The 23,122-nt window shown below is 39.7% G+C and overlaps 1 protein-coding gene across 1 annotated transcript in view; it reads left to right on the top strand.

Moving 5' to 3' along the window:
- Nucleotides 1-1,784: 1,784 nt before the first annotated feature.
- Nucleotides 1,785-23,122, top strand: part of LOC150077754 (cell adhesion molecule Dscam1-like) — a 156,892-nt gene continuing 135,554 nt past the window's right edge. The window contains exon 1 of the mRNA XM_090385434.1: nucleotides 1,785-2,505. Coding sequence (XP_090241560.1) covers nucleotides 2,457-2,505 — 49 coding nt within the window. The 5' untranslated portion in view covers nucleotides 1,785-2,456. The remainder of the gene's footprint in view (nucleotides 2,506-23,122) is intronic.

The raw sequence follows: 23,122 nt of genomic DNA, 5'->3' as shown, positions 1-23,122 counted from the left end.
TTATAGATGTCCTTAAAGTAATATTTATCTCTAGATTATTGCGAAATGTGAACTGATCACCTTTCTGGAAGTTCTCTTCTGATGTTTATCTGCAAGTATAAATAGCGTAGCGTACACGTATTCTGTCTTTGATTTTTTAGAAGGAATTTTTCTGTCTGCAGTAGGAAAGAGAAATGCAGGATGGTTGGAGAGAGCGATTAAGAAAAGTTAATTAAAGAAAACTTAGATAATTAACAAGATAAGTGATGGTAGAAGAGAGAGAGATACATTAAGAAATTCCAATGAATGTGAAAGGAAATAAAGAAGAGAAATAAATAGGCCAAAAAGGGGAGAAATATAGAAGGTGCATGTAGGAAATAGAAAGCAATAGAGAAAAGAGATCACGGTTCGATTTTGGTGTTTGGGTGTGTGTTAAATAGCGAAGTAACTAAGGCTATGAGGCGTAAGTGTATAATGTCCATAACTGCATGTATTCTTCGATCGGTTTGCTTTAAGACATATCCGGATTTTTGGATGATAATATGTGACCCTCCCCTGAGACCAAGTCTTAGGGGAGGGTCACATTTTATGTGAGAAAAAAATTCCATTAAAATTTCTCGCGTTAATGACGGGATTCGAACTCAGATCTTTTGTCACCCGATTTGGAAGGGTTATTGGAACTAATCTGCTACCCACCAGGGGTAAGAAACTGGGGGAAAGTTGGAATGAAAAATTAGAAATATTAATAAAAGTGGGGTACGAAAAATGCAGAGAGTGGATGAGATAGTGAAAGAAAATAAAAATACACTGAGGGAAGTAATGGAGAGAGAGAGAGACGAGGAAAAATACAGAGAAAGGGAGAAAAATTGTGTAATAAAGAAATAATGGATAAATTTGAAAGGCAGAGAGGAAGTGAAAGAAAGGAAATATATATAATAAAAGGGAAAAATGCAGAGAGATAAAGTGGGAGAAAGGGAAAAAATGGAGAGGAGACAGCAGGACAAAGGAAAAATGAGAGAGCGACAGAGATTGAGAAAAAGGAAAACAATATATATATATTGTGAAAAAAACTTCTCTTTTCATCCATTTTCTCTTTCTCTCTCTCTCTCTCTCTCTCTCTCTATATATATATATATATATATATATATATATATATATATATATATATATATATATATATATATATATATATATATATATATATATATATATATATAGAGAGAGAGAGAGAGAGAGAGAGAGAGAGAAGTGGATGGAAAAAAATCCAGAGAGAGAGAGAGAGAGAAAAAAGGTGGAAGAAAGAAAGTGATACAGTGAGAGAGAAAGTAGAAGAAAAAGAAAATGCAGACGAGAAAGAGAGAGAGAAAAAAAAAGAGAGATGGTGCGCAGAAATCCAATACAAGGGATGCAAATTGAGAAGGTTAAATTTCAAAATGGTAAAATCTAAAGAAATACTGGAAACAAAAAGAACTGAATAACACGCAAAGGTGATGAAACTGAAAGAGAAAACGATTTCGAAAATAAAAGAAAGAGCTTCAAGGAGTAGTGAAATTAAAATTAAAAAAAACACAAAGAATGATAGAAATTAAGAAGAGAAAAAAGTTTTGCTTCATTCTATCCACACCTGTTCTCCGAAACTTGCTCCTCATCCGAGAGAAGCATCTTCTCACAGCGCCCTCTTCTCGAGCGCTGCTTCTCAGTCACGTGCAGGTGTGTCACAAGTGGATTACCGCACGAACCCATCACATCAGCACCACTCTGCGCTCGGAGCTCGCTCCCAACGGTACGCTCGGAAAGTTGTTCTCGGAACGTCTGTGCACTGGACTAGTCGGACAGTCTGGCTCCCCCCGGCTTGCAGAAGCTGTCCGAAGTCATCACGGTTGGCTTCCACGTGTCGCGCCCGTGCACGAACACACATACACAGCTACATACATATATATTGACCTGTCGGCCGTTGCTTGGCATTCCTTCCGTTACTTTGTTTGACATGCGTCGGTGCATCGGAGAAATGTAAGACACAATCGGCTCGTTCTCATCTTGACATTTGAAAGCGATATTTGGACCCTCGAATCCTCCCCAAGAGACGAGACCTTGATCACGCGCTTCTAACACACACCCCACTCTTCGATCAGTCATGGTTCAGTGCGGTTCTGCGAGTGATGAGCGAAACTAGGCCGTCGGTTTCCCGTGCGAGAGATTTGCCTTGAGAACTGATAAGTTATCTGGCCGTGGCGTGGATGTTGAGGGATTGAGTGGACGCTACGCCCCAGGGAAAGAGAGAGAGAGAAAGAAAGTAGAAAGGCGCTCACGTGCTATAGAACCTCTATTATCGATGGGGCCACAGACTGGTAAACACGCTGTGAGGAAGAGGCGATTTTACGAACATAAAAAGTGATGTGCGATGCCTTGTGGTGTCCCTAGGAATTTCGAACTTCACTTGCGTCTCCAATAATCAATTCTTCGCTTCTTCCATCGCTATGAAGTCCTCAACATTTCTGGTGGCGATTTTCTCTCTAATTGATTACGGTAAGTACGTTTTATCTTGATATAAGCAGATGTTTTCCATTGGAATGTTTGTTGGAATGATTGGAAACAAAGAGATTAAAATTATCTATTTGTTTTTTGTTTTTTTTTTTGCTATATTGAATTCGATAATCCGAAGACCCCATCATCCGCCTTAATTAACAACCAGAGAAAGAAAAACAATGTGATTGTTTCATCGTATTCTTGCAATTTATCTCAATAATCTTAATAATCTTAGTGCAAAGAATTCTTTAGAAGTATAATAAGGTAGACTTTCTTGTATTCAAAAGATTTCATTTACACCATCGTAATTGGTTCCATTATTTGATGAAACTGCACCGTCCTGGAGAATCAGTTATTAAAGAGACCCGTATTATTCAACTCCATTAAAATTCTCATTATCCCCTTACAGTTCCTCTAAACTACACACCATTTATATTAAGGGAATTTATCGAGACCAACCAAGAGAAATTGCTCTCATCGAAATGAGTACCTCGTAGGACGTTTATTCTGGTATAAATCTCCAAGGTAATCATTTGATAGATAAGCCAAATACGAAATAGGCCACGATTTTCTAGAGGTCCGTACACAGACAGACGCACGCACAGAGCGACTGACTTTTTTGCCTGCGTCCAAACTTTTCAAGTCACAAAACAATATGAACTCAATTTCCAGAAGAACATTGATAAATTATTGCTCTACTGGCAAGAACATAAATCGGCGATTTTGATTTCTTTTCCCTGACATGATTGTTTTCCCGCATGGCTTCGAATCCATACGGTAGAGTATCTAACGATAATCGGTTTGAAGTTGATTGCATGCGCGCTGTATCTATCCAAGCACACATTTCTATATCAGTGCATATATTTCTGTCTCTCTATCTGTATATTTTTTATGTGACGGAAAGGAGTTTTGGAAACGCGTGGAGGTTAAAAAATTAAATCAAAATTCGAAACATCGGTAAAGGGCAACCCTGGATAGGAGTCTCAAGCCGATCCATGCTTTTCGGATTGCAGATTTTTCCCCATTTTTACCTAATTTTATATAGGTGTAGGATTTTTTGTGTCTACCCGCTTCATCAATTAAATTTAAGTAATATTTTCGGCAAAATTTAGTACAATACATTTTTAGAACTTGGAAAGAACTTGGGAAGTTGGAGTGGTATGAAGGCTATTATCCTTGAATTATTAAATGACTGCACTCTTTGGGAGCTTCATGGAAAATGAACCTTGCGCCTCCTTATTTTTTCATCATTTCATATCTTCCATCATTGATGGAAGATATACAGTGTTGCCACTTTATTAGGTATACCCCTGCTATGGACACAAATGGTTTGTCCCACAACGTTGCAAGTCACATGACTACAATTGTGGATATAAATGCAGCAGAACAACCTTTATAGTATCAGTTAAGCGTACAAACCGTAGCAAGAATGGGGAAAAGGAGTGATCTAACGAACTTCGAACGTGGCATGGTAGTAGGTGCAAATCGTGCTGGACAAAGCATCTCTGAAACGGCAGTTCTCCTGAACTTTTCACGCACCCCAGTTTCAAGAGTGTATGGAGAATGAACAACGAACAGAAAACATCCTCTCAACGGCACTCTTGTTGAATAAAATCGCTTGTTGATGAGAGAGGTCAGATGAGGATGGCGAGAATTGCGCAAGCAAACAGAGGGGCCACAGTGTCGCATATCACGTCAGAATACAACCTTGGTGCGCAGATTAAAATATCGCAACGGACTGCTAGTCGCACTTTGTCGCGGATGGGCTACAACAGCCGGCGTCCACATCGCGTACCTTTGTTATCAATGGAGAACAAGAGAGAACACCTCTTGTGGGCACAGCAACAGCAGCACTGGACTTTCGAGGATTGGAAAACAGTTGCTTGGTCTGACAAGTCGACGTTCCTGGTGCATCATGTTGACTGAAGGCTCAGAATTTGGTGAAAGCAACATGAATTCATGGACCCATCATGTCTGACGACTACTGTGCAAGATGGTGGGGGCAGTGTTATGGTGGGAGAATGTTTTCTTGGCATACGTCTGGTCCATTGATATCCATAGATTCATGTCTGAATGCCACATCGTTTCTGACCAAGTGCATCCGTTCATGTTGATAGTTTATCCCCAGTCAGATGGTTACTTCCAGCAGGATAATGCGACGGTGCACAAAGTCCGAATCATTATGGAATAGTTCCAGGAACATGACAATGACTTTTCTTTGCTGCAGTGGCCCGCTCAGACCACGGATCTCAATCCTATTGAACATCTTTGGGATGAGCTGGAGAGGACTGTTCGCTGCAGGTCTACAACTCTGTCGAATCTCAAGGAACTGTGTGGCACACTCATGTCTGCATGGTACCCCTTTCCTGCACAACGTTTTCAGCATCTTGTTCAATCCATGCCTAGACGAATTCAGGCTGTTTTGAAGGCTAAAGGAGGCTCAACACTCTACTAAGTAGGTGTACCTAATAAAGTGACAGCACAGTGTATGTAGTGATGCTTGGACTAAACTCATGAACCCCAACATCCAAAAGCCAAATGGGCCAAAATTCCTGGTTGCCGAGTTCTGGTGCCCCCACATTCGAAGTCTCATCTCATGCGAGTGCTCATTTGCAGTTCTCACCTAGCGTGTCCCTTGTCTTTGAACCCTTTAAAGAATCTCCATGTCTTTTTAAGTGCGGTCTCCATATTTGGACACATTATTCCCAATGCGGTCTTACGATTTCCTTATACAGTGAGATCATGCCTTTCCTCATCTAGTACAGATAAGGAAGGTCATAATCTTATATTACAAGGAAATTGATCCCATATTCGAAAAAAATATCGATAGGACGCTATGGACCCTCGTGGGTAGCACAGTTGTTAGAATTGTCGGGCTGCCCACACCGAGTGGAAAAGACCTGGGTTCGAATCCCATCGATGAGGAGAGGAAGTTTATAATTTTTGGCGAGGGTAGCATGGTGTTTTCTCCTGGGAACTCGAATGTTTCGTCCAGTAAACAGAAAATCGATCTCAGAACACGAAATTTACAAACAGTAGTATATGCGGAGTAATATGGCCTTTGTCGCTAATATTTCTAAAACCCAACAAAAACAACCCTCTACTGTTTTTAATTCAACTTTACGAAATACGTAAGTTGTTATAATAAATGTTATTGATAAAACATTAGAAAGCTTTCAGACGCTTTAAATATTTGTTATTTATATGATTTTGGTGTGTGAAATTTCTTGAAACATTCATCAGGATGCAATCCTGGTTTCTGGAGCATGTTTTACAATGCAAAACTGTTTACTTTATTCCACCGTTAACCCTTCTGCCATTGCATACCGCTCAATCTTTCTTCTTACTTGAATTTTCTTGTTCATCACAAAATTGATGGGCGTTTTCTAGAAGGGACATTCCTATTTTCGACATACCCTGCTAGATGAACGAGCAACCTCTTTCGAAACTGCTTCCGACAAACATTTTTGGAGATAGATCCTCTACCTTCATCAAGATGAAGTTTGTTTCCCAACTGAGACTTGTAATAGCCAGAAAAACAGCTTTCTCTACCATTTTGTTGATTTCTGAGTGAACGAATAACTTGCACAGTAATGGTTAGCCCTGTAATGGTCAGTAATGGCCATTACAGGGCTGACCATTATAGGGCCATTACCGCTTTAGACTGGCTTTTCAATCAGTAAGATTTCACCTCCTTTTGCCTTTCTTGTTGTGACCACAGTTTGAGTACTGTAGAAAGTAAAAAGCATAAGTACAAGTACTACAAGTACAGTTCCTTTTGTCTTTCCATACCAGCATTTGAACTGTATCCTCCTTTCCAAAACCAAGGACTCTCAGTGTTTTCAATTTATTCTGTCTGTATCTGACGGGACGTTGTACCGGAAGAGAAATTTTACAATGATGCGTGAAAGGAGACATTGGACCGAAAAGGGCAACGTGGTAAGCATTTATTAAACCCGTGTTTTGTTCTTAAGAATGTTCTCCGATTCGCAGAATAACTATCGGGCCTTCAGAGGAAAGTTTCTTTGCAAGAACAAGAAGAAATCATCCAAGAGCTTTACTGGAAAAATACAGAGAGTGAAGAAGCACAGCCACGTTGCTATCGACGAAAAATTAACTGTATTCAGGGTGGCCACAGCAGGTCCTCTCGAATTTCAAAATCAAGTTGGTCGTGTTTTTGCATCAATTGCACTAGGCACGAAAAATTTATTCCACTGAATGAAATTGTGTCAAAAATAGCATCATATAGGTCGGGTTCTACAACAAAACAGCGCACTTGTTCAGGAAAGAAGGAATGTTGACTATTTATTCTCAAGAATCAGATCTTTAATCTTCCAAAATCTGCATTGATCCAGGCGTGTCTCTTTATAATTTCTTCTTAACCCCAACACTAATTAAAGAACAAATTTCATAACTATTCAGAGTTCAAAGAAAAACCAACCCTCGGTAGAAATTCTGGAGTCCCTGTATCAAGTCTCAAAGAGGACTATTGCAGAAAAACAGCATGGGATACCCAGTAAGCGCCAACGTTTTTTTCAAATACAGTCCAGGAGCTTTTTGGATCACACATCGTATTTTAAACTACCCCAGTGTTTCGCAGAATTACAGTTAGATATTCTTTCTTTTCCGTATTTTCTAAAGCCCAAACTCTTGGAATCATTTTCTTCTTTCAGAAAACAAACGTTTTGTTTTCTAATGCTCTTTAATGCAAACAAATCACTTTATACTATTAAGAAAACTGCATTAGAGGATTTTTCCGTGCAATAAATCCTCGGATTATTTTCCGCCCCTTTTTCGAACTACTCTAGAAAGGGGAGGAAGCTAATATAACCTCGGGACCCTCCTGTGTAATGTACATCACGAGGTATCTGCTAATGTTCTCCATTCACCCGAGCACCAACTCATCTTCATCTTCCCCTGCAGAGTAACAGAAGCCAAGGGCGAAATCCTTCAAGTGGAACGCATAAAAAAAACTGCCTCAGAGCCCAACATCGTAGCCTCATTATGACTTTCAGCTCATCATATCAAAGAACTTCTTGTAAATTAAAATCGGGGTTGTAGAGATGAGAAAGCGGATGCTTTTTTCCCCTATTCAGTGTTGTAAAAGAAACTTTGACCTAGATTCCTGCTGGAGCACTAATTAGCTGCATGTAACAGGGACAAAATACTCCTTTTTCATCCAACCTTCGTTCTGCACATCACACTCTTCGGAACGAAGAGCCTAGCGGACATGTGTTTGCCATTAACGTAATGAGGTTTTAGTCGCCAGACAATATGGCTGTGTGGAAATAGCAGAACCATTATTCCAACCCCTGTAGGCACTCCTGTCATGATAGCAATCAGGTCCAAACTAGTGTGGCACACTCTCCTCTTTCCAAATGTTTTCAGGCTATAAACCGAACTAAGATGGGGTGTTCACGTAGTTCAGAAATTGGTTGCAATTCCTCTGTCTTATTTCTTTCCTTATCGCAGAGCACATTTGTGTAAAGTGTAACGTTCGCCTCTCTCTCTCTCTCTCTCTCTCTCTCTCTCTCTCTCTCTCTCTCTCTCTCTCTCTCTCTCTCTTTCATGACAATCTCTTTTCATTAGGTTCTTACTATAAGGGAGGCGTATACGGTACAGGTGTGTTCGCTTACATGGATCTATTCTTAAGATTGGCTTCCTCAATAAAAGCCACTTCGATAGCAACTCAGGCAAACCCACCAATGTGTGTAAACAGAGAGGCGATCGGTACACAGCTGCGCCAGTTGGTACAATTGGTAATGGATCCAGCTTTATCGCAAATAGGGTGCATGCGGCTCATTTTCTGACAGTCATTAAAACGAGCAGTTATTTGGGTAAGAGGATGCCGAGATGCCTTTTATGGACTTTTTCGTAGTAGATAAACGCAGCAGTTACATTCCAAATGGAGACTGTTACATTATCAATTTGTTCTCTTTTTTTTCTTTATTTATTTATTTTTCCTTACTCGCTCAGAATCTTTTCTTCGCCTCTCTTCGTGGAGAATACTTTAAGGCAAAAGAACAGATTTAGAGAAGAGTAGCAATCCCTTACATTATCATATCATATTCATTGCCAGTTCCGAATATATCTTAGCGATTGCCAAGTATTTAAGATCAATGAATTATACACTCCCTTCCCAAAATATCCAGTGAAAGATTAAAGAATTATACACTCTCTTTCCAAAGAATTTGTCTCTTATATCCTTGAAATTAGAAGTTTGGATAAAAATGTTCTGAGAAGAAGCGGTGGATGAAATGGAGGGGCCCACCACATTACTCTTTCCAGCATCTTTCCCTTTCAGCCCTCATGGGTAGCACAGTTGGTAAGATCGCCGTCCTCCCCACACCGGGTGGAAAACACTTGAGTTCGAAACCCGTCGATGATGGAAGAAATTTTTATGTGCCTTTAACGCAGCCACCAGTTCGAACTTGTTCTTTTCGCAATCTCGACGTGCACGTACCCGACGATCCAATACATCCCAAAGATGCTCGATAGGGTACACATCAGCACTCTAGGCTGGCCAATCCAACTTCTCTACACCCATGTCCTCAAACCTCTCTGTTAGGACCCGAGCAGTATAACATGGCGCGGTGTCTTACTGATAACAGGTAATGGATCGAAGCCTTCCTCGAAGTGTTGCCATAATGTTGGAAGTGCATAATTGTCCAGGTTATCCTGGTATTGCACAGCATTCATGGTATGGTTTTGTCGATAACGACTAATGGGCTCAAGTCAAACCATAAAAGGAGCCCCATGCCATGACACTGCTTCCACCAAACTTCAGTGTTGGGAGGATACAATCAGGAAGGAACTGTTCCCCTGCCATTCACCACACCCAGGAACGGCCATCAGACTGGTAGAGTACGAACCTCGATTCGTCTGTCCATAGGACTGTTTTCCACTGCTCTACAGTCCAGATTTCGCGCTCCTTACACCATGTTAATCGGCGTCTAGCAATTGTTGAGGTGATCAATTCTGTTGAACTGTTCGGTAATTCTGTTGAACGTGTCATCTTGCATGCTCACTTTTGCAATTGTCTGTTCGAAGCCCAGTGTCCATATTTATAGTAGATTCTGTGACTTGTTGCATGCATAGGACTTGATTCTCCATCCATGCAGAGGCGTCTCCGTAGCCAGGTGGGAAGGAGCAGCAGTGCGTAGCACACGCTTCTTGAATAGACCAGGGTTCGAGCCCGTCACCACCAAATACGGAGGATGCGGAAAGGTCAAGGGAATGACCACCGCATATTCCCTGAGCAATATGGCCTTAGTTGCTAATGCTCCAAAAAACAAATAACAAACAAACATAACATAACCATCCATGTAGGGGTGCCCGGATATTAATAGTAGTGCAGTGTATTTTAGCGCTTGCTAAGTATTTAAGATAAGTGTATTGCACACTCCCTTTCCAAAATATCTAGTGATATATTTGTGAATTATACACACCCTTTCCAAAGAATCTGTCTTCTTTATCCTTGAGATTAGGAGATCTAATCAAAAGGTTCTAAGAAGAAGGGGTGGATGTTAGGGAGATGGTTCACCACATTACTCTTTCTGGTAGCTTTCCTCTTCACCAAACCCTCGTGGGTAGCACAGTTAGTAGGATCGCCGTACTCCCCACACTGGGTGGAAACGACCTGAGTTCTAATCCACTCGATGACGGGAGGAATTTTTATGGGTCTTTTTCACAACCTGGTTGAGTTAGTCGATCTCAGGCGAGGGCAGCATGGTGTTTTGTTTTTCCCGGAAACTAGGGTTTTTGTCCAGAAAACAGAAAATCGACCTCGGAACACACGGAATTTACAGACAATATACAAGGAGCAATAGCCTTAGTTGCCAATGCTCTAAACCCAAGAACAAACAACAACCCTTCACTAAACCGGTATTGATCAGCACATTTTGAAGTTCAGGTGGTCGGGCAAAAAAACTACCCATTTTAAAAATCAAATGACTGCTGTGAAAATTTATTTATTTATTAAGTTTTTACCCCTGTTCAGCGTATTGGCTAAGAGGATTTAACTTGCCTCCATGTGATTTTTTCTCTTTCCAAAACTAAAAAGGAAGTGGATCGAGTTCTGCAAGAGCAGAATTTAACCCGCTCAACCCGAGGGCTTCCACTAATGCTTTCAGAAGTGTAAAGAATATTGGGTCACTCTCACACCACACGTCGAAGAACAAAACAAATCTAAGATCCTTGATATTCCAATGGATTTCAGCAATATGTCATTGTATGGTATCCTTCCAGATATCGAAGAAGGGCTTCTAATATTTTGATCACAAAGTGTAGGAATTGTTTCATATCAGACTATTGAAATGCGCTACTTGCTGCAGCATCAGTGCCGGATATATAAACAGAATGATCCGAACATCTCGATGTACGTAGCTGCTGTCCACACAACAGGAAACTCATCTGCAAATATCCAAGTTAAATACGAGAGTGCTCACTGATGCGCATATTGAAATTCCATATACACGAACGTATGGCTTCGTATAAGGGTTCCTAAAATGAACTACAGGAATATGGAACAGGAGGAAACTAGTTTGAACTTCATAGGTATCGTGTACGTGCCTTCTGGAGATGCATATGCAGGTGTGGTGTAGCGTGAAAATTGTGGAGAGTATGTAGAGAACTATGAGTTATCCGTGTCAAATGCACACGACTGATGTGACCAGATTAGTGTGTCCTGAGCTAATGATTTGATCTTTCTTTGACAGCCGAGAGCATTAATAATAGTCTGCGTAACGTGGAATATTTACGATAAATTCTGAACGCTTTTGTTTTTCGTCAACGCATCTAAGGTTATGAGGCACTCATTTACTCAAAACCGAGGCTTGCGGGATGGAAAACTTATTTGGTCCAGGAACTGAAGATATCCAGAGAATATGTTTCGGTTGATTAGAATTACGGTTAGTAGGAGTCACTACACGATCTACTTGTTTTCATTATGGCGCATTCTCACTGATTCGCCGAATATCACATTGCCTGCTTCTCGATTCGTGCATCTGTTGATCTTCTACACCATCCAGTATCGAGCGACAATGATGTTATCATGAAATAAAAGGGGGAAGGCACCACCATGGTCCAGCAACGCACAGGAAGACCATGGAAGCTCACTCCGTTAGAGATCAAGAAGGGTAGTACGGCAATCTCGCCAGACAACCCTCCAATACATCAACTAGGAGTTTGAGCCTTCAACAGGAGATAAAGTCTGTACGAACGCGAGGAGCGCCGTAATTGGTTCACAGAGCAGTGAAAATTTGTTCTCTGGAGTGATCAGTCTAGTCACATCTTGGGCTGGCGTGGATGTGGAGAATGACTGGAGAATATCTGCGGCCCGAATGCATCGCGCCAACAATGAAGTTTGGAGGATGTGGAGTTATGGTTTTTAGCTTCCTTGTGCTATGGCCTGGGAACTTTCATGCTCCCTATGATGTGTCAGTTCTTTGGAAATGACCAATGCTTATCTCAACAGGATTGCTGTCATTTTTCTAACTAGAACGATCATAAAAAGGTCAAGCAGTGTAGCGAATTTGCAAATGGTAAAGTTGTAAATGTACGAAAGGTGCAATGGGTTAAGATTAAAAGAACGCAAGACAAAGCAACTGATTTTCAAAAGAATTAATAACTAGATATCATTTTTCGTGAATGGAAATGAGGTCAGAAACAATCAGACGCATATGGATCTGTAGCTTAAATGGTACAAAAAAAGTCTACACTTCACCACACACTTTGAGTATGTAAATAAACAAAATGAGCACTGTGGGTATTCAGACAGGATCGTGGGCATTTAGGAACCCCGATCTTATTAATTAAAACATTTTAAGATGTGTCACATCCATCCTACTCTGCGCATCTCAGATTTTCCCTGAAACTACTATTAAAGCCTAGGACTGGAGCACTGGCTCTTTTGATGGCTAAACACAATCACTACCCAGCCACTTACCATTTTGCAGACTAATTTATATGCTGATCTGGAGGTTACGCCGTGGAAACAAATTATTGTAATAAAAAACATCATAAAGCTCGCAAAACTGCTGACTGGAAACACGACTCGCCGGAGGTTGAGGACTCGGCCCTGTGTGGTGCAAAGCATGAAGAACAAAGGAACACTGTCACTCAGAAGTGCGGTCACGTAGCTGGAACGTTCACTAATCTACGTGGAGCTTGTTGAAGACCAGGGTCTTCAACAAGCTCCACGTAGATTATGCAGTGAGGAAGATTAGGATGGTAGTTTTTCACAATGCGTACCTCCACGCACACCAATATTCATGCAATTAACTGAAGCGCACAAAAGAAAACTGAATGTTGAAAAAAATAAAATGAACCTTAAAATCTTTATTTTGCAATGTATCAGATTATTGTCTTACCTGCAATTACGTTTTCTTATGTTTTGTATTGGCTTGCTTAAACATTTTTGTTTTATGTAAATGTGAATAAATTTTCGATTAATTTCTTATAAAATCATAAATTAAAATTACAGATAATGCAGTAAACTCATAAATCCAGCAGTTTACAATCCGGAATTCTTTAAAATTGGACTCGAGTTAAAAGACGCAAAAAATTTTTATGGGTCTTTTTTCACAGTGTGGCCGAGTTAGTCGGTCTCAAGTGTGGCATGGTCTTTCTCCCGGAACCAGATGCTTTCATCTAGAAAATCAACCACAGAACACATCCAATTTACGAGATATTATATAGAGCCCAATATGGTCTAAGTAGCTGATGGCCTAAAACCTTACAACAACGACCCAACCAAACAATTCTCACAGCAGAACAAATTGCCTTGGCGAAGAGTTGTCCTAGTATTGCACCATATTCAAACAGATGGCTTCTCCAAAAAGTTAATTGGTAATTTATTTAAAGAAAAATGGGTTACGATTCTATTCTCCGATGAGTCCCGTTCAGCCTACAACCAGATTCTAGACATTATATCATCTACAGACAATAATAAATTCGGTACCATCCCTACAACATGAGGGAAAGTGAAACTTCCGGTGGAGGCATTGTTTTCGTGTGTGGCGGAATAATAATCAACGGTCGCGTCCCTCTTGAAGCCTTTGATAGAGGTGCCATAACTGTGCAGAGGTACCGAGAACAGATCCTGGAACCCCTATGCGCGACTTTTTAGATGTGCGGCTGGTCCAGGTTTTCTTTGCATGCATTGCAACACAAACTGCATATAGAGCTCAAATGGTGGAGGAATATCTTGAATAACTTCTAATTTTAGAGTGTCCCTAACCGAACAGAACTGAACCCCGTGGGATGTCACTAATATTATTAGTGAACATACATTATTTATTAACGATATTGATTAAGATATATAAAATTTAATGTCTAAGTTTATTGTTGATTCAAAGGTTGGCAGGGTGGTTGATGAGAGGAATCACTAAATGCTCATTCAACGAGACGTGGAGGACTCGGCTAATGAAATAAGAAGTGGCAACTGGGGTTTAATAGATACAATGTATCTATCAATTGTATTGCATTTGGTCAGCAATAACCCCATCAGGTGGTACCATTCATACTGATGACACCACGTTCGACGTAGTGGAGAAAGAAAATCTACAAATACAGACATGCTGATATGATAGCTCATAAGGTTATGTCAATGACATAAGGAATATTGCCAGTAGGAACCTGAATGTGATTATCTTATATAAGGCAATGTTTAGGCCGTATCTTGAGTCCCCATTTTAGGAAAGATGTAGATCTATTGGGACGGGTGCAGGGCAGAACAATACAATTAGTCAGGAGCAAAAAGAGACTCTTACCAGGAAAAGCTGCAGTGAAATCCTGGTATAAAAATTGTTAGAAAGCTGACGCTTTTCGTGAAGGATTGTATCTATGTTTCTGGCGCACGTAATTCACTACTGCCTGCTGACATTTCCAGCTTTTAGTGTAATCCTAAGTCATAGTTAGCTGGGCAACACCCTCTCGGTGTAGATATGCTTCTGGATTCTGAGAAAGTCGCATTAAAATACATTTTTCCGGAAGTCGAGAATCGCATTTGGGTATGAGGGTCAGAACTGGGCGTGGCGCTATCTCCACTGAATATTTTCATCTTTGTTATGAATGAATTCTGTTGCTAAAGCACGAGTACAATGGAAGATGGTTGGTCTCTGGTGGCCAGCCCACTCAAGTGTGGGCTGATTGATCATTTCAAAAAAATCGGTTGACACCACATGTAACGTTGGAAGAAGTATCCCATGATTCCTAGAAACTGGGTACAGGCGGTAGTTAGAGCTGCTGAATATCCTTCATAGTTGCAGCACAAAGAAGCGTTTCCAATTTTAGATTTAGTTCGGTTTATGTTTATAAATTGCGCGTATTGTCTGGTCGGATTTTCTGTTTACAGGATGAAAACTCATCGGGATTGCTGGTTAAAAAAAAAGAAAAAATACTGTCCTTTCTGGATTAAATCGGCCACTGTTTACTCTACAAATATTTGGGTTTTTCATCCAGACAATGTGTTGACGCTTCATGGTTTTTTTGGTTTGGAGCAAGGATAAAAAAAAGAAATGAAACAAGCCTTTTACATTATTAATTCCGAAGACCTTTGAATATTATAAGAATGTTGTTTCTACTGTAAAAGAGTCTCTAGTGGTGAAGTAAATATAATCAACAGATTGACATAGCTTCGTGTGTTCTCTGGTCGGGATGTCTTCTGTCGGTTTTAATAATGATTCTTGTATCATAAAATCTGCTCAAAATAAAAATTAATAATCAGTTGTGAATATGATGCCTTTGGACTCTTTTTGCTAATCGTATTTATTATTTCTGAAGTTCACAGAAGTTTCGAGGTTGAAAGGGAGAAAGTGGAAATCTCGAAATTGGACCGGACAGCGCAGAAGAATCGAACATAATCCTATAAAGGAATTCAGAATAAAACAGACAGTTGATTGTATCCATATGTCAGCATGTTACACGGATAGGAAATATCCTATCCCTGGAGAATGGTACCAAACTATCTGTAGCATATAACAGTGATTTATTAATTAAAGTGTTCCAAACTTGGACTTTGAGCTCAATAGAGTCCCTTACAATCAAGTATGGTGAACAGACTGCTTAAATATTGTAACGAGCTCGGTGAAATACGATAGATGCAAACTTTCCTCCATTGAAATGGGTGAACACAAAGCCCGTGCTGTTTAATTGAATCTGATGTACAAAATCACATTCTCAGTTCCTTTGAACTTCTGCATTCTGCTGGGAGTTGAGAATACAGAGAGCCTGTCTTTTGTAAGCGACTGTCCAAATCGGACAAGGTCAGATAAATGTTTGGGCATCACTTTCATCAAAGCGACACCAAACACGCTTCCGATGGCTGCTAAGAATTTAATTAGTGTCTTGTCTTCAGCCATATTGACAGAGATTATGTACTCATTAGCGTTCCTAATTGCATTCTTGTACCGAGCCTGATTCCTTCTGTAAGCCGATTTTCTCGTTGACGTGCAACTGATAGCAGATTCTGCATATAATTATAACTTCATGTGGCGCTGTTAGGGTATTATATTTAATACGAGAGGGTGCATAACGTCGGCCCACTCGCTCAATAACGTACACATATCAATTACAATAATTAAGGACTTCTAAAAAGGTTTCCTCACAGCCGGTCGATAATCCAATAAAGTTTCTTTATCATATCAAAAAAATTAATAATTCAAAGAAAGTCAGCCTCTAATTAGATAGAATCATAGTCATCAATTTATTCGTTTTTTTTTTCTTATTTTCTAACCACTTTTAAATGATTTAAGCGTCTTTTCTGTTATGTCCAGGAGTAAAAAAAAATTGACTGAGCATTGCTGTTCACTTAACATAAACATCATTTATCGAAAGGGGTCTGAAAGGGGCCTCTATTATAATACAATAAAGCGAAGACAGTTTTCAATAATTAAATCTATCATCCTCACAATTCTTTTTATATTTTTGAAGTTTACCGAGTTTTTCATCTAAAATATTCATCCTTTGAAAGTTTCCTATTTCAACTGAATTTTCTTTTATTCACTTTCTTAAACCGCACGCACCCTTCACCATAATTTCCTACAAAAACAGGGTAAGTATAAATTTAATATTTTGTTTGCCAGTGAGCTTTCTGAAAATTATAATTTTATGCAGGAGACCAGGACCTTCGGGCAGTTCATTTCAGGGCTTTATCAGCACTTCGTGTTTCTAGATAACAAAGATATTTTTAAAGAGGAACCTGCTGGAAATGTTTTTCGTACTGCAGTAAATATGTAGGCCATCGTAAAGGTGGGATATCCAAACAATTTCCAAGAGCACAGATGTTCAGAGATAGAGCCGTTGGTGCCTGGAGCTCTTTGATTCAGAAATGTTCAACATAACCCATTAGAAACGGTCAGTAAACATTTCTGTTGTAATTTAATTAATAATTTTCAAAACTTAGGCTGCAATACGCTTTTTATGGGATACGATTGTCGAAAATGAAAATAAGTACAGCGAGCGCCGATAGCTGCATGAAACTTTGGTAGCTTATCACACAGAATTAAATTAGTCTCGAAGGGAAAAGCGCGTGTCTTCATTACCACTTCTGCATGGATTATAATTCTCAGACATTAATTCAAAGTGGAGGAATGTCAGACTCCAGTATTATTAAAGTATAGAAAACGGTTTTATCAAATGACTACCATGTAGGGGAAATCAATACTAAAATAACATTTTCCTAAATCAAATCGTTGTAATGTCGGGCGATTTTAATTCGTCCATCATATCTTGAGGCCCCACCTTGAAAGAAAAGAAAAGATGTTGAATACTTCGACAGAAGGGAAAAAGAAACACCGGATGAAATCCGGGTTGTCTCAACCCAAAAACAGTACGTATTGTACTCATATATACTGCCCTGCCATTAGTTTCTGAACACTCCTACGTTGACAGTTGGTTACATCTTATCCAAGCACCACGTATCACGCAAATTTATAAAATATGTTCTTAGGCCTTCAAAGAGATTGTAGTGCGATTGGGAATGCAAGGTGCTGCCATCGATTGAGGTAACGAAGTTCCAGCTCTGAACAGGGTTCCACAAAAGCAATTGGTCTGTACGTCACATTTCAATTGCGCTGATGTTCCTAGGTTGACGATTGCTTAATATGATCTGCAAATGGAAGCAGATTGATGCTGATACAGTCACAAAATGATCCAACAAAAAACATTGAAGCTGAAGGAATGAGGGGTCAGTTCTGAAATGAATTGTCCGCTAAAAATGGAGGTCGGCGTACCACCATTTTACGACCACGGTTTTATAAGAAAGATTGGCATTCTGTTGTTTTGAAAACACATGCCAGTCTATGGAAGAGACGTATAATATTTGCAAAAATAAATGTTTTAAGGAATAAACAAACTATTATTTTGTAAAGGTTTTGTAAATAAATAAGAATCTTTATTCAGGATCGAACTGGGCCACTTTTGTTTCAAAAAAACAAGTGTGCAGCGGGTCATAGATTCTACAAGTTGTTTTAGTGCGTTTTATCTAATTGTAACCGTTCTTCCAGCTAAATATGGCGCGGCTACAACAAAGTTGAAGGAAGAAGAATTCGTCAATAGCTCTCTACAGCACATCCCACCCATTCTCAATAGGATTGAGATCAGGTGAATGTGGGGTCTAGGAAAAATCGTGTAATTCAGTGTCATGTTCTCCGAATCATTCTTTCTCGATTCTGGCACGATGCGCTGTTGCATTGTCATCCATAGCTTGTCCATCATCTTCGGGATGAAAGTGTAACATTGCAGGGTGCAGTAGATCTTATTCAAAATTCAGGTATTCTTTGGATGACATTCGACCTTCCACCGGTATCATACAAACGGACCGAGTCCGTGACAACGAAGCATTCCCCATATCATAATACCACCTCCAGATGCTTGGGTTGTCTTAACAAGGCAAGTAGGATCCATCACCTCATGGGAGTCTCGCCACACTCTCTTCCTACCATCAGTGCAAAACTATAGATTAATAAAGTGTATTGTGATTTGTCTGACCACATGACTTTCTTTCATTATTTTGCTGTCCAATAACGATGTTCTGGACATTACCGCAAGTGGAGTTTTCTATTTTTCTCTGAAACAAGTGGCGTCTGAACAGGCAGGCGACTGCCAATACCCAATTTCTTCAATTCCCCAAGAAAAAATTGAAAACATTTCTTCAATTGTTGTGTCCAGCGTGTGTATTATTTTTAACAGAATGAAACTCCACTTGCTATCTTTCAGACCGTATGTGTAACAGACCTTAGTCATTCTAATAGTCTGCTCCCGATTGCTAACCATTGTATTCACTTTTAAATGCTCTCGTTATATACCTCATCAGCATTATTCAGAAATCAGAAGGACCGCAACAGCGAACCCCCGAGGGACTCCGCTCGATACACTACTCCACTCTGAAGAATGCCGATTGATTAAAACCCTCTGTCTCCTTTCACTCCAACCAGTCTGTGATCCTCTTCAGGAATCCGAGTAGGCTCCAATTTGTACATAAGCCCCTGATGAAGAACCCATTAAAAAGGTTTACTAAAATATAACATCGAAATAATTTCTAGCATTCGAACGCGTTATGAAAGCTTTAAGATTTTTCAAACCCGTCCAGTGATCCCTTTAAGATTTCATTCTTATCCGAATATTAGGTTAAGTTACAGGTGTGTTAAGCTCAAAAGGAACTAAGGCTATGAGGCGTGTGTATATTGTGTCTCTAACTGCGTGTATTTATTCTTTGGTCAGTTTTATGTTTACTGGACGAAAAATCCGAGTTTCTGAAAGAATTAAAAACCATGCAACCCGTGCATGAGACCAACTACTTCCACGCCATGTAACAGCCCAAAAATATTCGGAATGATTAGCATTATATATTTAATTGCTGAATACAATATCTAATCTATCATATGCCCATTACTCAAGGGCTTATTCTTACTTGTCTCCACCTTAGACATATCTTTCGGAATGAATCAACTATTTTCAAGTCTCCAGAATTGCTAGAGTCCAGTGATGATCTCAATAGCAGTCCAACTCACCTTCTCTCTTTCTCCATGTCTCAAATGAGCGCATTTATTTGTAAAAATTGATACCAAATATCTGTTCAGCACATCTACTAATCCAATTTGATTTCCTATCATTTGACTGTTAATAACTTGAAGAGAAATTATTCTATAAAAATTATTCAGACCCAAGCCAGATTCACATTGATTACTTCTCACTTCAATAGCGTATCGGTTCCTATTTGGTGAGTATGGCACACTCCATCCCGTTGGACAGGTTTTTTCACCAACGACTGATAAACTGCACCGGGTATAGCCCTCCATTCCTCCTACAGAACAATGACCCATTAAGCTACGGATGTGGAGCGTGTTGGTCTAGCCCTCATCATGTTCCACTTCCTCCCATAGATATTTGAGAAATTTGCACAGATCATCCCAACTTTTATTTATTCATGTCCATGAACCATTCTCGAACATATCAGGCGAATAGAACCGGGCACAGTCCTATTGAAACAAATATGTGTTTGTACTTAAACTCAAACTATTGTATTAGGGCCACCCATAATTTATTATATATACCCGTATATGTATTATGCTGTAAATTTCGTGTGTTCTTTGGTCGATTTGCCTGTTTTGCTAGACAACAAATATACCCCAGTTTCTGTGGGGAAAAACCTTGCTATTTACGCCTGAGACCGACTAAAACAACCGCGGAGTGAAAAAAGCCCATCAAAGTTACTCACGGCATCGATGGGATTCGAACCTGGGCCTTTTACACACGGTGTAGGGAGGACGGTGACGGTGAGCACTGTGTCTACTCGCGCAGACTCACATGTGTTTGTACTGGAGAATAGTTCCATCGTAGGGAGTATAGAATTGTCCTAAAGGTTAAGGTAGGTGTCAGCGTTAATGATTCCCCGCATATAAAAGCCACAGGTTCATCATTGTATCATGAGAAACAGCGCCACACGATAACCCACCTCATTCAAAAAAGGCATTGTTGACACAATGAATCACAGTAGATGTTCTCCAGGTATCCTTCACTCCCACACCACCCGATCGGAATAGAATGTAACAAGATAGTCATCGACAGAACTCTTCACTATTCTCTGGACCGATTATGACATTTATAGCAGTATATAAGGTAATACCACTGGTTAATATCTGGCTTATGTACTTGCTCACTTCCCATTCACTGATCTATTTGCTCCAAAAGTGTCCACTTCTTTGAATTTATTTAAGCTATCAATTTCCACAAACGACAGATGGAATTTGTTCCAGCACTCAACCACCCGCTGGTTAAAGGCAAATTTCCGCAAATCTATTGGACGAATTCTTCAGGCCTTTCATTGATCAGAATCAACATGGTTTCTGCAGTGGCAAGTCAGTAGTCACAAATTTACTTCCTTTCTGGCAATACATCTCTGAAGCTCTTGATAACCACCTTCATGTTGATGCAGTCTACACAGATATATCTAAGGCATTTGATAAAGTCCCACACGAACAACTTCTGGAAAAACTTAAGCTATATGGTATCCGTGACCCTTTGCTCTCATGGCTACGCAGCTATATTACACATCGTTCCTGGAGCGTTATCATCAATCAAGTGAACTCAGACTGTTTTATACCACTAAGTGGAGTACCGCAAGGCTCCCCCTTAGGTCGCCTTCTCTTCATTGTTTTCGTAAATGATCTTTCTTCGTTCATCTACACCTCCAATGTTCAAGTTTCTCTCTATGCAGATGATCTTAAGATCTACTCAGCAGTGAAGGAGATTACCGATTCTCAACAGCTTCAATGCGCTCTCAATAAATTCCCTCTGTGGTTATCTCTGAATGGCTTGTCTGCTAAACCCTCAAAGTGCAAAGTAATCTCTTTCTCATCCTGCAGATCTCCACAACTAATAAATACGGAGTACAGTATTAACTCTGTATCATCGAAAGGTGTGACCAAGTTAACGACTTGGGGATTCTCTTCTCCAGCAGTGCTAAATTCGATGCCCATGTCCTTAAAATCACCAGCAAAGCATTCAAAACACTGGGATTCATCAAACGGAACACATACAAGTTCAAAAACTACAGATATGCGGTTATCCTTTATAAAACTATTGTTCTGCCAATCCTTCAATTCCCTTCACCCATCAGGAATCCTCACACAAAGACTTTAACTAAAAAAATTGAAGCAGTCAAAAAAAAAATTTGTCCGTTACCTTACGTACCGCAATCCTCTATTTTATCACTCAGTGTATTATGGATCGCTATGTGATTACTTTCATCTGAGGCCTCTGTGCATCAGAAGAGTTACTGCTGACATCACCCTTCTAGCAAAAGTAATCACTGGAACTTATGAAGCATCTAATATCCTTAGCAAAATCAACTTCAATGCTCCTTGTAGACAATTCAGAAACCTTACACCGTTTCGCCTTTACTCTGTCACCACGAACTTTATGAAGTTCAGTCCACTGAACAGAATCTGCAAATGAGCAAATGACTCTCGCATTGACTTCTTTGACAACTCCCAATCACTGATGAACTCCATTCACAAGTTTGCCTCTTCACTTCAAATGCCAAATGATTAGCTCTCATTTAATTATTGTAGTTTATTATTATTATGTGTTTTATTATTTTTCTATTCTCTAACTGATTAATTTATTATTTGTTTTACCTGTAACTTAACTTAATGCAATCCTCTTTTATACATATGATTTTAATGTTTGATTCTATATCAATGTTTATCTTCCTGTTCGATTTCATATTATTGTTATTATGTTTATTGTTCTGTTCTCAGATACACTCTTCATGGTTACCTGTTACGTATCTTGTTATTAATAAAATTAAAAAAAAAACTAAAAAAAAAACAGTCTTTGCTCAATTTGAGTTATTGCCCCTCAGATTTGTAATTTGAGAAAGAGAAAGAATCCAATCAGCATGGAGCCTGCTCAATCCTTTCAAGGTCTTAAACACCTCAATCAGACCGCCTGGCAGGTGTCTAGTCTCCACATTTTTTTTTTTTTTTATGTAACCCCAAACACGAGCGGTATTAGAATTATTAGAACCTATATCACTTAGTACCGTGCTTGAGTTGGAGGTTGAGAAGACGAAAGAAGATATTTGTTGACATTAGAATTGAACTTCTGTAGACTGTCATTTTCAGGAAATACGTATGAAGGAATGTTGTTCCAGAAAACGGCAGTTGAATGAATAAACGAGGAAGATGAAAAGTTGGTTCTGTGAGTTTGAAGTTGGACAGTAAATGGATGTTAGCTAGTGTTCAGACTGTTGACTAGTGTTCGGTCTGTTTTGAAAGAGAGAGCGGGAATTATAGAAGCCAATTCAGAAGAACAGTGCCATGGAAGTATCTGTAGAAGAGGCATGCAGCAGAAACAGTACGTCTATGTATGAGACAGCGAGTGGAGAGACTCTGTTAGAGATGAGTCATTAATTAATCTAACTGCCCTCTTCTGAATGGAATCTAGAAGCATGAGAGAGGTTTTGGGGGCACCACCCCAGATGTGGGAACAATATTCCATGGCAGGGCGGATTTGCGATTTATACAGAGTGAGCAGCTATTTGGAAGAAAAGTAACGCCGAGAGCGAAAGAGAAAACCAGGTTTTTTAGATGCAGAGGAAGCAGTATTTCTA

Source organism: Mastigoproctus giganteus, chromosome 11 (assembly GCF_048544385.1).
Source record: "Mastigoproctus giganteus isolate SK-2022 chromosome 11, ASM4854438v1, whole genome shotgun sequence".
Taxonomy (NCBI): domain Eukaryota; kingdom Metazoa; phylum Arthropoda; class Arachnida; order Uropygi; family Thelyphonidae; genus Mastigoproctus; species Mastigoproctus giganteus.
This window is presented reverse-complemented; position numbering and strand designations above follow the sequence as displayed.